Genomic DNA, 12,048 nt, shown 5'->3' with positions numbered 1-12,048 from the left:
CCCTGACCCCAACTGAAGCGAAGGCTAAAGATGAAGCTCGGTAACAATGGCTACACACACATAGTGTAGGTACCTAGGTATGCACTGTAGGAGCGAAGCTAAGGTTCGCTTCATTTACCGTACTTGTCATGGAAGGTATGTAAATCTTACAGCTGACGGGTAGATTTGGTGCAAGTTTCGGTGCAAGTTTTGTGTGCGGAGGAGATTGTCCTACAATCCCTACGTTTCCTTTCGCCCTCGGGTACCAGCCAACTTGTTGGAAAGGAACGAGTGAGTCTCATGAAAAACACGCAACTGCACACCGCCTGATCAGACATCCACGAGTGGGACGGGTGACTGCTAGGCGGCCGGTTGCGGGGGGACGACCTCGGGTCCTTGGGACTCGTGAGCGATCGGGCATCAGCGGCAGGAAGATCGGTGGGAGTCGGCTGCAGCTCGTTCACCCAAGCCAGTCCTACAAGGATCAATCATGCCTGTGGTCCGTCTGGTGCTACGGATCCCTGTAGCCGAGCCATGAGGGACGGTGAGAGGAGGTGTGCTTGCCGGGTGTCTGAAATAGGCATCACTCCCTTATTTAGATCGTTTCTCCCCGGACGTGACTCTCAGCATCACCACAGCCCCAAGGGCGCCAAACCCAACAGCGAGCAAACAAAACATCACAGTGACATGACATGACAAGTTAAGGGACATGTTGGTGCAACGGCTGGCAGATGGTGATCTCGAGTGACACCTGGCCTGTGGCAGGCGGCGACGTGGAACTTGCCCGGGACGGTCGCACACCGTTGCGTCGGAGAACCTCGCAAACGGCTTTGGTGCCTCTTTCCCCTCTTTCATGCCGAATCGAAATCGCCAGTGATCCAGGGCGCCAGACGCAGAGTCGCGACTTGTCAGTTGCGTCGAGATCGGCAGTGCACTGAGTGCAGCGAATTGTGGGTCTGTCTTAAGAACAATACTAAGAGCGCGGCAAGCACAATCGTAAGGAAAGCTAGACTATTGCGGAACGCGCTTACGCACAAGAATGGCACACAGCTCACCTACGCACCATTGTCCCCTGCAAATACGCTCACCTCCTCACCGTGATGGCATTCTTTCAGGGAATCCGCCCTCTGAAAAGTGACCAGAGGGGAGCGAGATGGGCCCCCTTGGGATTGTTCTTTGAGAGTCAAAATAGGGGGCGGTTTCCAGAGCCACTCTCCATCATCTCCAGCTCAGCCATCTTAATTTCAGGCGGCTGGACTGTCATCTCTCATCGAAACGCTCATGACATGGCTCTGGAGCTTATACCTTGTCTTGATCCAGCATTTAACTGACCACATCCGCTCAGTGACAGCCATCTCGCCGGAGGGATCACAACAACACCAGCCTTGGCCATACCAGGGCAGCCGACGAAGCTCGAAGCTTTGCCACGGGACACCTTCTTAGCCTCCCGACACATCCCTTTCTTCTCACTTTGAATTCCGTCAAGATGGAATCCAACACCAGCTCGCCGGGCCCCTTCGACCCCACCACGCAAACATTCTTCGTCCTCGCGGCAGACGGCAAGACGCGGATCCCCGTCAACGCGGCGGCCGTGACCAAGATCATCACCGTTGGGAGCTCCCTGGCCATCCTGTACGGCACCCAGATCGGCGCCTGCATCGTCATGCTGGCCGTGGTGCTGGCCATGACGCCGCGCACGCGGTTCCGGCGCCTGCCGACCATCATCAGCATCGCGGCGCTGGTCGTCAACATGCTGCGCATGGTCTTCCTGGCCTGGTTCACCACCTCGACGTGGGTCAACTTTTACACGCTGGTGTCGGGCGACCCCAGCCCCGTGTCGCGGTCCGACTACAACGCCAGCGCGGCCGGCACCGTGCTCAGCATCCCCGCCACCATCCTGATCCTGGCCGCGCTTATGGTGCAGGCCTGGTCGATGCTCAGCCTCTGGCCGGCGCTGTACAAGCTGCCGGCCGCGCTGCTCTCGCTGGCGCTGGTGCTGGCCACCATCGCCTTCAACTTCGCCGTCACCGTCCTGCAGACGCGCGGTATCCTCGACCCCAGCTTCGAACCCCGCCTCGTCCACCTCGTCTGGGTCCGCCAGGCCTACCTCGGCCTGATCACCGCGTCCATCTGCTGGTTCTGCTTCCTCTTCAACGTCCGCCTCGTCATGCACATGTGGACCAACCGCAGCATCCTGCCCTCGCTCCGCGGCCTCAAGGCCATGGACGTGCTGGTCATCACCAACGGCATCCTGATGTTTGTGCCCGGTACGCCACCCAGCCCTTTGCGTCCCCTCCCCCTTCCCCAATCCTTTTTCTCCTCCAAACAGATGAACTAACCCGCTGGTCCGCGCAGTCGTCTTCTCCGCCCTCGAGTTCCAGCAATGGGACAACTTCGAATCCGCCTCGCTGACGCAGACCTCCGTGATCATCGTGCTGCCGCTCGGCACCCTCGTGGCCCAGCGCCTGGCCAACCCGGCCTGGTTCGGCACCGGAGCCGCCTCGTCGTCCGGCCCCGGCGGCAGCGGTTGCAGCGGCAGCGGCATCGGCGGCGGCGGCCCCAACTCGCTCAGCAGCGGCACCACCACCATCACCACCACCACCGCCGGCGGCGGCGGGCCGGGCTCCGCCGTGTCGACTATTAACAGCAGCGCTGCCAAGAGGCCGCTTTTGAAGAAGGTGAGGAGTGGTGGTGGGTTTGGTGGCGGGGTGCACCGCGGCGGCGGGGCGGTGACGACGCATATCGCGAGTGACGGGTTGGCTGAGTCGGAGAAAAGCCACAGGGCTGGGCGCAGCAGGGAGGATGACGCGTACGTGGATCTGGAGCTGGCTAGGATCGCGGACGGGGATTTGGAGCGCGGGCATCTGGGTCGTCATGGTGGCGGTGGTGGAGTGAGGGTCGATTATGGTATTGAGCGCAGGGAGGAGCGCGTGCGGACTGATGGCTCCTAGGGTGAGCTGCTGTTCGGGTGCGCCACCCGGGGGGTGGAAGTGGTTTGACGGAATGGAGGGGATCGTGGTTCATCGGGGTGGGGGATGCACACGAGTGGTATTGGGGACTGCTCTCAGATTGGACCGAGGTTGGGGATTTCTTCTTGATTTTTGTGAGCTGGAAATGCTTTGATGGAGTGCCCTGGAGAGAAGCATGGTTTATCGCGGTGCTGGGGAATTCGGGCGGGTGGCGTTGGGAACCTTTCAGATTGGTCTGTGGTTGAATTCCAGGATGGCGGTTATATTTAGCCTTCCCAAGCGCTCATTATTTAGTTTTCGCTGCCCGAGTTGTGGTGCAGGCCGTGGGAAATTCAGATTGCTTGGAGCGCTGCCTGATGGAGTTTTCTGCTACATTCATTGACGACCGGGTTGTGAGACGACCTGAGCAGGTATGGGTGGGAAACAGCGACAGAAGGCAGTTGCCGGGTGTTGGCTTGGTCAACTGGTTCTTAGTTCGATGCTTCCCGGCACCAGGTAGCGTTAATCAGGGGCCGGGAAACCCGGTGCCTCCTTCCTCTCCGCTGATTGAGGGTGTCTTGAAAATGCCTTCCCACACATGCACAGGCTTTGGTCACGTTTCTGCTTTCCTCCCAATCCGCCGCTCGCCCGGCCGAGCCCTTCCCGTTAGGCCATCCATGGCTCCGGGCTCAGCTGTCTTTGGGACTTGCCGCTTTCTGAGCTCCATTTACGAGATCACACGATTGCCTCAGATTCTCCCTAATTCGCTTTGTATTTTCCAAGTCGGCTGTCATGGACTTCCTGAAGCAACAGCCCGCCCGTGACTTGAAGCCAGCACGGTTGCGCCTCGCCAACAAGAGGGAGACCAGTTGCAGCGATACCCAGCGGCCGGCGCGCAAACACGTCCTCACCGACGCAACTGCCACAGAAATATCACAGCCGCAAAGCCCGACTCGAGTCCAGACTACGGCCTCCATTCGCGGTTCATCACCCCCAGTCCGGACAATAACACCGAACCTTGCAGCCCTTGTGTCGAAGTTCGAGACTCCTGGTACCGTCGATGCGCAATGGAAGAGCCGGCGACAGCCCTGCGATCCTCGTACGATCAAAGATCCCGGCCGGACTCTCTCAATGGAGCTTGACCGCCCCGAAGCTTCGTCAGACACCAAGGCTGCACCATCTCCCTCCAGAGGCGTACCTCCATCGGACAACACCAGCACCACGCAGGATGTCAGGGCAGGAGCAGCGGTTACGTCCTTGGCAACTGTTGGCGGACACCTCGTTGAAGTCAGCCAGAATCTCGACAACCACTCCGGTGAGGGTCGGAATGAGGCAACCAACGTTGCACCAAGTATTGGCGGTCACAGCCCCAACAACAGCGAGGACTAGGCGTCTCCAGGGCAGACACACCCGCGTCCCCGTATGCCAAGTCCAGAGTGGCGACACGAAGCCAATAAGAAGAACAGCAGTCTCAGCAGCAACGTCAGGAACCCGTGGACGCCATCCACCGTGGCTGAAACAAGGAAAATATTTGAACGCCTGTCAGGTCAGTGTGGTGCCCGTTACTTACATGGAAGCTGGGCTTTTGGAATACCAACACTGACGTACAAAGGGAGCACGCCATTTGCGTCCCCCGTGGTCACGTATGCGGCTGCGAATTCCACTAAACCCTCGACAGTGCATCGAGGAGAGCTGTTGGCAGCACTTCGGGCTTCCACGACCCGTCCGACCAACCCGACAAGCACCTGCCCTCGGGAAGCCCTGCCTCAAGTATCTGAGCACAGCACTGGATTCAGTTCCAGCAGCGGTGGTATGGAGTCAGGGCGTAATTGGCTCCAACGAAAACGCCACAGTGTCGCGGACTTGCGTAAAGCTTTCGAGGACATTTCAGATTGTACCGGACAACAGGTTTTGAGCACGACCCTTCCTCACAGCACCAGGAGAACGCAGACCGTGAGAAGAAGGAAATTGGCCGGAGAAGTTTGGGACCGCGGCAACCTGGATTCGCCGGGTCAGACTGCGCTGGACTGTCCAATCGATCCGGATTGCGGTTCCCCTGGGTCGAGTCACAAATTTGCTGCCCATCAGAAAATCGGTGCCTGCACGATTAGACGACGAGAAGGGGCGGATCTCAGGGCTAGCCTTCTTGATGAACTGTCTCGAACCATCAACGTCAGGAGCGGAGGGCGAGGAACGCCGAAGCGTCAAATAACTGAGCATCATACACAGGGAACATCATCGTACTCTGGCTCGATCTCCTCTGGCCAACGATTCGCTTTACTTCGGGATACACCCTCAGCCAAGATTCGCACCATTCGCTCGCTGTCAGCAGAGAGGGATCAGGGAGACTCGGCCAGTGGGAACCCAACACACACCAAGGATGGGTTCTCACGGGCATCTAACTCCACGACGGCCCAGGAAGCCCTGCCTGAGCCGGCTGTCCCCTCGTATCTGAAACACTGGCAGGCACGGAGGGATACGCGTCCACTGAAGTCGAGTCCCAGCCTCCCCATCATTGTTTCCCGAACGATCGAGGCCAGCACACCAAGTTGCTTGCGCCGAAGTTCGTCTTCATGCTCCGTGACAACTCGCCGCAATCAGGTCCGCGAGTATCGAGAAGAACGAATGCACGGATCTCTACCCCGGGAGAGCCGTCGGGACATCTGTGCGAAGGACGCCGCAAGGGTTACCGGAAGCGAGATGCCACGAGCCAAAGGGTGGCCAGTCAAAACCAGGATACACTTATTCGAGGAGATAGCCCTTTCTGCAGCTGGGGAGGCAATCGGTATATCGGTGTCCCACAAAAGACTCGCCATGTCCTCCAGCGAGTCGGGCCGATGCCCAGATGGGAACAGGCCCTCACCTCGGGACCTCGGCGACCATGGCCGGCCAGGGAAGGAAATTCCATGCAGCACCTGCATGCTAAGCAAGGCTTTGGACAGAAGCAACCAGAAGAAAGAACAGGAAGGGCCCTGTCAACCTAAGCTTCCGGTGTTGAAGAGACGCAGCCTGGTCAACGTCGAGGGGGCAGCTGAGGCACGCCTTCCCGCTAGGACCGGCAGACGAGACGCGGGCTTCTCGATTCGGGCCACGCTCCGCAAGGTGTCCAGATCGAACCACACCCGGGAGGAGGCAATCTACCCCCGGACATCACTGGCACCGAAGACCTCTCCATCAGTAGAGCGCCTGAACAAAACCGCCCGCCTCGCACCCCGCCCTTCCCATGTCGTCCACACCGCGAGCGGACGTCTCCTCATCAACCACAAAAGCGATGGCGAGCTGGAGCGAAGCTACGCCCAGCTTGACCCCCAGAGCAGCATATCCCGCGCGAACCAAGCCGGCCACGCCGCAACCCCATCCAGACACCGCCAACCGCCCTGCTACACGGACTCCCAGACATGGGGCAGAACATCCTGGAGCAAAACCGCCGCCCAGCCCGTCGTCAGCCCCGCGCCCGCGCACGCGCGCGATATCACCCGCTCAGGGCGCGTCTTTCCCGCCAATCACAACCGCAGCCGCAGCCGCAGCGACGGCGTGAGCCAGAGCCAGAGCCAAAACATGAGCAGCAGCAGCCAGAGCTGGGGCCGGCGCGCGGCGGCCGCGGCGCTGGATATCGGTCGGCGATGGAGAGAGAGGGGGCGGAAGGCGAGTTCGGGGTCGCGCGGGGGCTACGAAACTGGTACTGCCATTGAAGAAAACGGTACGAGTCGTGAAAGCGGTGGTGATGGGGCTAGAGCGGGAACGGGCGGTCAGGGGCCGAGACAGTGGGCGACACAGGTGCAGGAGGGGCCGCCGGCAGAGGCGGGCCGTCGCGGGGAGTAGGACCCTGCTGTGCCGGTGGCGACGCCCGATTGCATACTGCGGCATCCGCGGCCGGCACGGGTGCTGGACTTGGGGTTGTTGGAGAGGTTTGGTGGTGGTGGTGGTGGTGTGAGGGGGAAGCGGATTCCGGGGTGATTGGGGATGGCAGCCGTCTCGGGTTGAGGTTGAGAAGAAGAATCAATGGCAGAGGTGAATTGGTGGAAGGGTGAAAAGTATCGTTCACGTTGACTGGGCATTGTTTTGGGGATTGATGGTATCATGTGTATCTGTTTTGTCGTTTTGTTGTTCTGTCCTCCAGTCTTGTTGCATCGTATACTGGACAGTAGCCAATATTGTACGACACACCTACCCATGGCTGAGGTTGAGACGCGCTGGATGGAACTTCAGAATCGCGCGTAACTCGATTAGTTTAGCAAGGGTCGACCTGGAGTTGCTGAAGGCTTCTAGCAGCATCCTCTACGTCTGCCCATCTACCTAACTACCTAGCGATAAGATCGCAACTCTATCATGATCGTGAGATCCCCAAATCATATCAGCAGACCCATTGCAGCCGTGCCCCGCGACAGATGGCCTCACGCTCGCCTGGTCCCTCTCTTGTCCTCCGGATTCCGTCTGATGTAACGACCGAGGGTTCAACCAAACCCAACATACTCCGCTCAACCCTCGGCCAACCCCATCCCCCTCCCGATCTTCTTCACCAGAGCCTTCTTCAAATACCACTCCCTGGCCAAGCTCCTCGTCATCTTGGCAAAAGTCTGCGGCGCGACGCGGCCGCGCTCGACCGCGCGCCCGAGCACGAAGATGGCGTCGGCCAGGGCGCGCTCCTCGGCGACCAGCTCGTACAGCTGGTTGCCGACGACGGTGGGGGCGACCAGCAGCTCGTCGATGTCCGGGCGCGGGTGGTTCGCCGAGGACTCGATCACGGCGTCCGCCTTGCGCAGGCTGTCCTGCAGGATCGCCGCGTCGGCCGCCAGCAGCGCCGACAGCTGGTTCAGCTGCGCCGACTCGGACTGCAGCGTCGCCAGCGCGTTGAGCAGCGCCGCGTGCTGGGCCTGGAGGCCGCGCAGGGAGGCTTCGTTTTGTGCGCGGGCCTTCTGGCGGTGCGCGTGCAGCGCTTGGGCGAGACGCTGCAGGAGGAGGTCTTTCTCTGGGTTCGGGGGGATCGGAGGCGGGGGCACGGAGGAAGGGGAGGGGATGGTGAGGGTGAGGTCGTCGTCCATGAGGTCGGGCGGAGGGGGCGGTTTGGGCTTCGGCTGCGCTTGGACCGGAGGCGGCGGTTGCTGCCAGGTGGGCGGGGGGGTGCCGTATGGTAGGGGATGTGTCAAAGTCGACGTCCGTCGGGGGTCGGCTGGGGGGAATGGCGGTTGTGGCGGGCCAGGCGGAAATCCGGCAGGTTGTGGGTGTCCATAGTATTGAGGGATTTGGGGTTGTGGTTGCTCCGCCGGCGGAGGCAATGGTGGCTGTCGAGACTCGGATGATGCGGGTGTCGCCTGTGTCGGGAGTGGCGGAGCTGTCTCGTAACGCGAAGGCCCGCTGCTTATGGGCTGCTGCTGTGATGCCGGTGCACCTTCAGGTGCTTGACTGATTGCTGGCCCCCCGACCTTTGGCGGTGGAGGAGGAACCCTGGGCCCAGCGGCCTGAGCCGGGGAGGGGGATGGCTGCTGCGGAGGCTGGTTTTGCGTCCCGGGTTTCGGCGGCGGGGGCGGCGGCCTCACAGCTTCCGGGGCGGTTGTTTGAGCGCGGCTGGCTGGTTTCGGGGCAAGATCTGGCGGCAGCGGGGGCACAGGAGGAGGAGTAGGAGTCTGTTGGCTTGGAAGTGGAGGCGCTTGCTGGCGAGAGACAACCGGCGGCTCCTTGGCAAAGACATCTCGGAGGATCGCGAGGAAGTCCAGGATGGTGGATTTCTGGAGCACTGGATCAGTCTTGGACCACCTTCACAGTCGTACGGCATCCCAGCTTACATCCCAGAAGGTCGGCCAGCCGACGAGGTAAGGATGGTACACCTGGCCCTGCGGATCAACGTGCTGCCCTGGACGCACCATCATGGTCTCGGTCGGCGTCACGTAGACTAGCGGGGGTTCGCGCGGGTAGGCGTGGGGCACCCATAGTGAGATGGGAAAGCGGTAGGTCGCGCCGCGGAAGAGGACCGGGATCGTGCCCGAGAGATGGAGGAGCAGGGCAGAGGTGCCATTAGGGAAGGCTGCGGTCGCGGGTGTTGTCAGCTGCGCTCGCAGGGCAAGAGCCGGGCTTGGTTGCGTACTGTACACATCAGTCCGAGGAGAGAGGGACGGATACTGAGACAGCGCCTGGGCCACGTCGTTGTAGGTGCGGTTGACGTCGTGGTACTCCTGGGCGCGCGAGAGGGGAGGAGTTAGCTCCAATCATGCCATTTTGGAGGTTCGGGGTCAAGACGGGCGGCGCACACTTGTCAGAACACTGTAGAGCCAGTTCAGGACGTGTTGTTGCACCACCATGTTGATCTGGTCTTATCGGCGTCGCATGGCCAGGAACCGTTTGTTGCTTCCTCGCTGTTGAGGAGCGGCAGCGGGGTGCCAAGCGACGTGGCGCCAAGCTCACTACACTACGAATCAATTGATGACACTGCTGGGTTGGCGGGGTGGTGGCCCAAGCTTCTTTCTGCAGCCCACATCTCACAGCCTGCCGGGTTCATGCCTGTTGTTTCGGTTAATCGCGGGGCCGATCTCGTGTCACCTGGCCAGGGTCCTCAAGGTGAAATGTTCGCCGCACTTTCCTTCTCGACATGCCAGGGGTTCGAGACCACCTCCCTCTTCCCTTGATCACCCGTGCAAGCCGGGCGCGGCAACTGGCGCAGAAACTAGCGCACAGTCTGCCGCCACCTAGCTAACGTTACCTTTCGTCATCAGTCGGATCTGAACGGAAACGCCGGCATCGCCCCGTGGAAAGTTTCAACTTGGACCTTCGTGCCGCAGTCGGAACTGGCACAAGACGGCCAAGGCAACTGAATGGCCAACAGCAACACTCAGTGTCTGCGATATTTTCCCCGTTCCCCGTTCCCCACTAGGTCACGCACCAAAGAGGCCAATTTGGTATTTTGGTTTTTCTAGTTAACCGATGTCGCAGAAGTCAGCTGCTGGGAAGTTCGCTGGGAAACCAGGATGGGGCGAACTTTTCTGGTCGTCTGATGTTGGCGATTACAAAGACCGGCCCCTCCCGAGGAGACCCTGCAACCGACGCAGGAGCACTTCGACTCATCAGGACGGTCTCCTGTCCAGACAAGACTCTGCCCAGAGTTTTCCTCTTTCCCTCTCCTCTTTCCCTCTTTCCAAAACAGCCTAACTGTCCCTGCATGTCCACGCCACAACCGAGTTCTCGCACGGCTGAGGAGTATTACAGAGCATATGCTGTATACTCCTTGCGTCAGGACTTCTTTGTTTGACAATTGAGCGATTTGGAACTTTCCATTGGCCCAATTCACACGCACAACTTCGGCTTGGTAGTACCAAGGCAAGGAGGTCAGGTCAACAGCCATCAACACAAGCGTTTGCAACATCAGAAGCATGCTCCCTCCGATCCCGGTCCTCGCCGACTATGGAATCTCCCCAACCCACGGCTTCCTCCCGGATGTCCTGCCGCTGACGAGACTGCCGGATCCGTACTACAACAAATGGGAGGCCATCGTTGCCAACCTGCAGGCCCTCATCCTCAGCAAGCGGCTGCGCGGAGTCATCGACCGGCTCCCTGTGCTCTCCACCATCGGTCTGGAACACGACGCAGAATGGCGCCGAGCCTACGTGCTGCTGTGCTTCATGGCCCACGGCTACATCTGGGGCGGTGACAGCCCCAGCGAGCGCCTGCCGGCCTCCATCTCGATCCCGCTGCTGCAGGTGTCGGAACACCTCGAGGTGCCGCCCGTCGCCACCTACGCAGCCGTCTGTCTGTGGAACTTCAAGCCGCTATTCATGGACGAGGACGTTGACAACCTCGAGAACTTGGCCACCCTGACCACGTTCACAGGCAGTCTCGACGAGTCGTGGTTCTACCTCGTGTCGGTCGCCATGGAAGCCCGCGGCGCGCCCATCATCCCCCTGATGCTGACCGCCATCGCCGCGGCACGTGAGGACGATGCGCCAACCGTGGCGCGCTGCCTCCATGCTTTTGCCGAGCGCCTGGACGACCTCACTGCCCTGCTGGGGCGCTTGCACGAGAGCTGCGACCCGCACATCTTCTACCACCGCATCCGCCCCTTCCTCGCCGGCAGTAAGAATATGGCCGAGGCTGGCCTGCCCAACGGCGTGCTCTATGAGGACGAATCCGGCAACGGGACCTTCCGGCAGTACGCCGGCGGGAGCAACGCCCAGAGCAGCCTGATACAGTTCTTCGACATCGTTCTGGGGATTGAGCATCGTCCCACTGGCGACAAGGGGCCGAGCCGCCCCGAGGCGGAGCGCGAGGGCCGCGGCCCGGCGCCCAAGCACAACTTCATCATGGAAATGCGCCGCTACATGCCGGGACCGCACGCGCGGTTCCTCAGTGACGTGCAGGCCGTCGCCAACATCCGCGATTATGTCGAGCTGAACCGAGACAACCGCGAGCTGTGCGTCGCCTACGACGCATGCCTGTCGATGCTCCGTGCGCTCCGCGATAAGCACATCGCCATTGTCACCCGGTACATCGTCCTGCCGAGCCGCGAGGTGCGCGCCCGCAGCCGCAGCCCCGAGGCTACGCGGCGCAAGGTCAATCTGGCCACCGCCTCGCGCCGGCAGCCGCAGGGCATGGCTTTCGACGCGGATGGGGACGCCGGCGGCAAGAAGGGCGCCAACCTCAAGGGGACCGGCGGCACCGCGCTTATCTCGTTTCTGAAGCAAGCGCGCGACGAGACGGGCGAGCCCGCCATCGAGGAGTGGACCAAGCGGTTCATGAGCCGGGCGCCAAGGACTGAGGGCCAGGGCGACTTCTTTGCCGGTAAGGCTGACGAAGGGGCTGGCCTGCAGGTCCAGGGCCAGACCGAGGAGGTTTCCGTGCCCGGCTTGGCGGGCACGTGGACGATGGATGACGAAGTCGGTGGCATTTGCAATTACTAGTCATGAAAGCGAGTTCGCCGAGCGAGCAGCGGGGCGTTGGGCCTGCGTTGTCGTACTAGCGGTATCACGGTATCATAGAGGAGGGTTGGTCACGGAGCCAAGTGCTGTTTGGCATCCGTGTCTGTGTTTGAGCGTCATACAGTCACAATCAACAATGATAGCAAGCAATACAATAAAGAGAGCATGGCCAATCTATTTTCCTGCTAACCACTCTATGAGATGCAAAGAAAGAGACG

At 60.6% G+C, this 12,048-nt stretch overlaps 5 protein-coding genes across 5 annotated transcripts; 4 read left to right on the top strand and 1 right to left on the bottom strand.

Annotated features, from left to right (window-relative positions):
* Positions 1-1,471: 1,471 nt before the first annotated feature.
* THITE_2030206 (uncharacterized protein) lies at positions 1,472-2,519 on the top strand (the record flags this gene model as incomplete). Its single annotated transcript, XM_003650986.1, has 2 exons — positions 1,472-2,267; positions 2,335-2,519. Coding segments are annotated over 2 exons (981 nt in total), but the record flags the coding sequence as incomplete, so codon positions are not given.
* Positions 2,520-3,719: 1,200 nt separating this feature from the next.
* Positions 3,720-4,316, top strand: THITE_158614 (uncharacterized protein; the record flags this gene model as incomplete). Its single annotated transcript, XM_003650985.1, has 1 exon — positions 3,720-4,316. The coding sequence occupies one exon, from the start codon at positions 3,720-3,722 to the stop codon at positions 4,314-4,316; it is 597 nt and encodes a 198-aa protein (XP_003651033.1).
* Positions 4,317-5,741: 1,425 nt separating this feature from the next.
* THITE_158613 (uncharacterized protein) lies at positions 5,742-6,749 on the top strand (the record flags this gene model as incomplete). The annotated part of the gene is made up of 1 exon (XM_003650984.1): positions 5,742-6,749. One exon carries the CDS (start codon positions 5,742-5,744, stop codon positions 6,747-6,749), a length of 1,008 nt encoding a protein of 335 aa, XP_003651032.1.
* A 376-nt stretch (positions 6,750-7,125) lies between these two features.
* THITE_2110989 (uncharacterized protein) lies at positions 7,126-9,327 on the bottom strand. Its single transcript, XM_003650983.1, has 4 exons — positions 9,173-9,327; positions 9,010-9,097; positions 8,711-8,949; positions 7,126-8,653 (listed from the first exon to the last, which is right to left on the bottom strand). The coding sequence occupies exons 1-4, from the start codon at positions 9,221-9,223 to the stop codon at positions 7,406-7,408; spliced, it is 1,626 nt and encodes a 541-aa protein (XP_003651031.1). The 5' UTR covers positions 9,224-9,327; the 3' UTR covers positions 7,126-7,405.
* Positions 9,328-10,178: 851 nt separating this feature from the next.
* THITE_2110987 (uncharacterized protein) lies at positions 10,179-11,972 on the top strand. Its single transcript, XM_003650982.1, has one exon. It carries the CDS (start codon positions 10,289-10,291, stop codon positions 11,810-11,812), a length of 1,524 nt encoding a protein of 507 aa, XP_003651030.1. The 5' UTR covers positions 10,179-10,288; the 3' UTR covers positions 11,813-11,972.
* Positions 11,973-12,048: the final 76 nt, after the last annotated feature.

The sequence above is a fragment of the Thermothielavioides terrestris genome, chromosome 1 (genome assembly GCF_000226115.1).
Source record: "Thermothielavioides terrestris NRRL 8126 chromosome 1, complete sequence".
Classification (NCBI taxonomy): Eukaryota; Fungi; Ascomycota; class Sordariomycetes; order Sordariales; family Chaetomiaceae; genus Thermothielavioides; species Thermothielavioides terrestris.
The sequence above is the reverse complement of the archived record's forward strand: the minus strand, read 5'-3'. Positions and strand labels throughout refer to the sequence as shown.

What these genes read in the sequence shown, in the direction of transcription:
- THITE_2110987 (XM_003650982.1), top strand. Translation starts at nt 10,289, where the DNA reads ATGCTCCCTCCGATCCCGGTCCTCGCCGACTATGGAATCTCCCCAACC.
- THITE_2110989 (XM_003650983.1), bottom strand. Translation starts at nt 9,223, where the DNA reads ATGGTGGTGCAACAACACGTCCTGAACTGGCTCTACAGTGTTCTGACA. An exon ending in TCTACAGTGTTCTGACAAGT is followed by an intron (nt 9,098 to 9,172) that starts GTGCGCCGCCCG and finishes TCGCGCGCCCAG; the next exon opens with GAGTACCACGACGTCAACCG. An exon ending in GCTGGCCGACCTTCTGGGAT is followed by an intron (nt 8,654 to 8,710) that starts GTAAGCTGGGAT and finishes CCAGTGCTCCAG; the next exon opens with AAATCCACCATCCTGGACTT.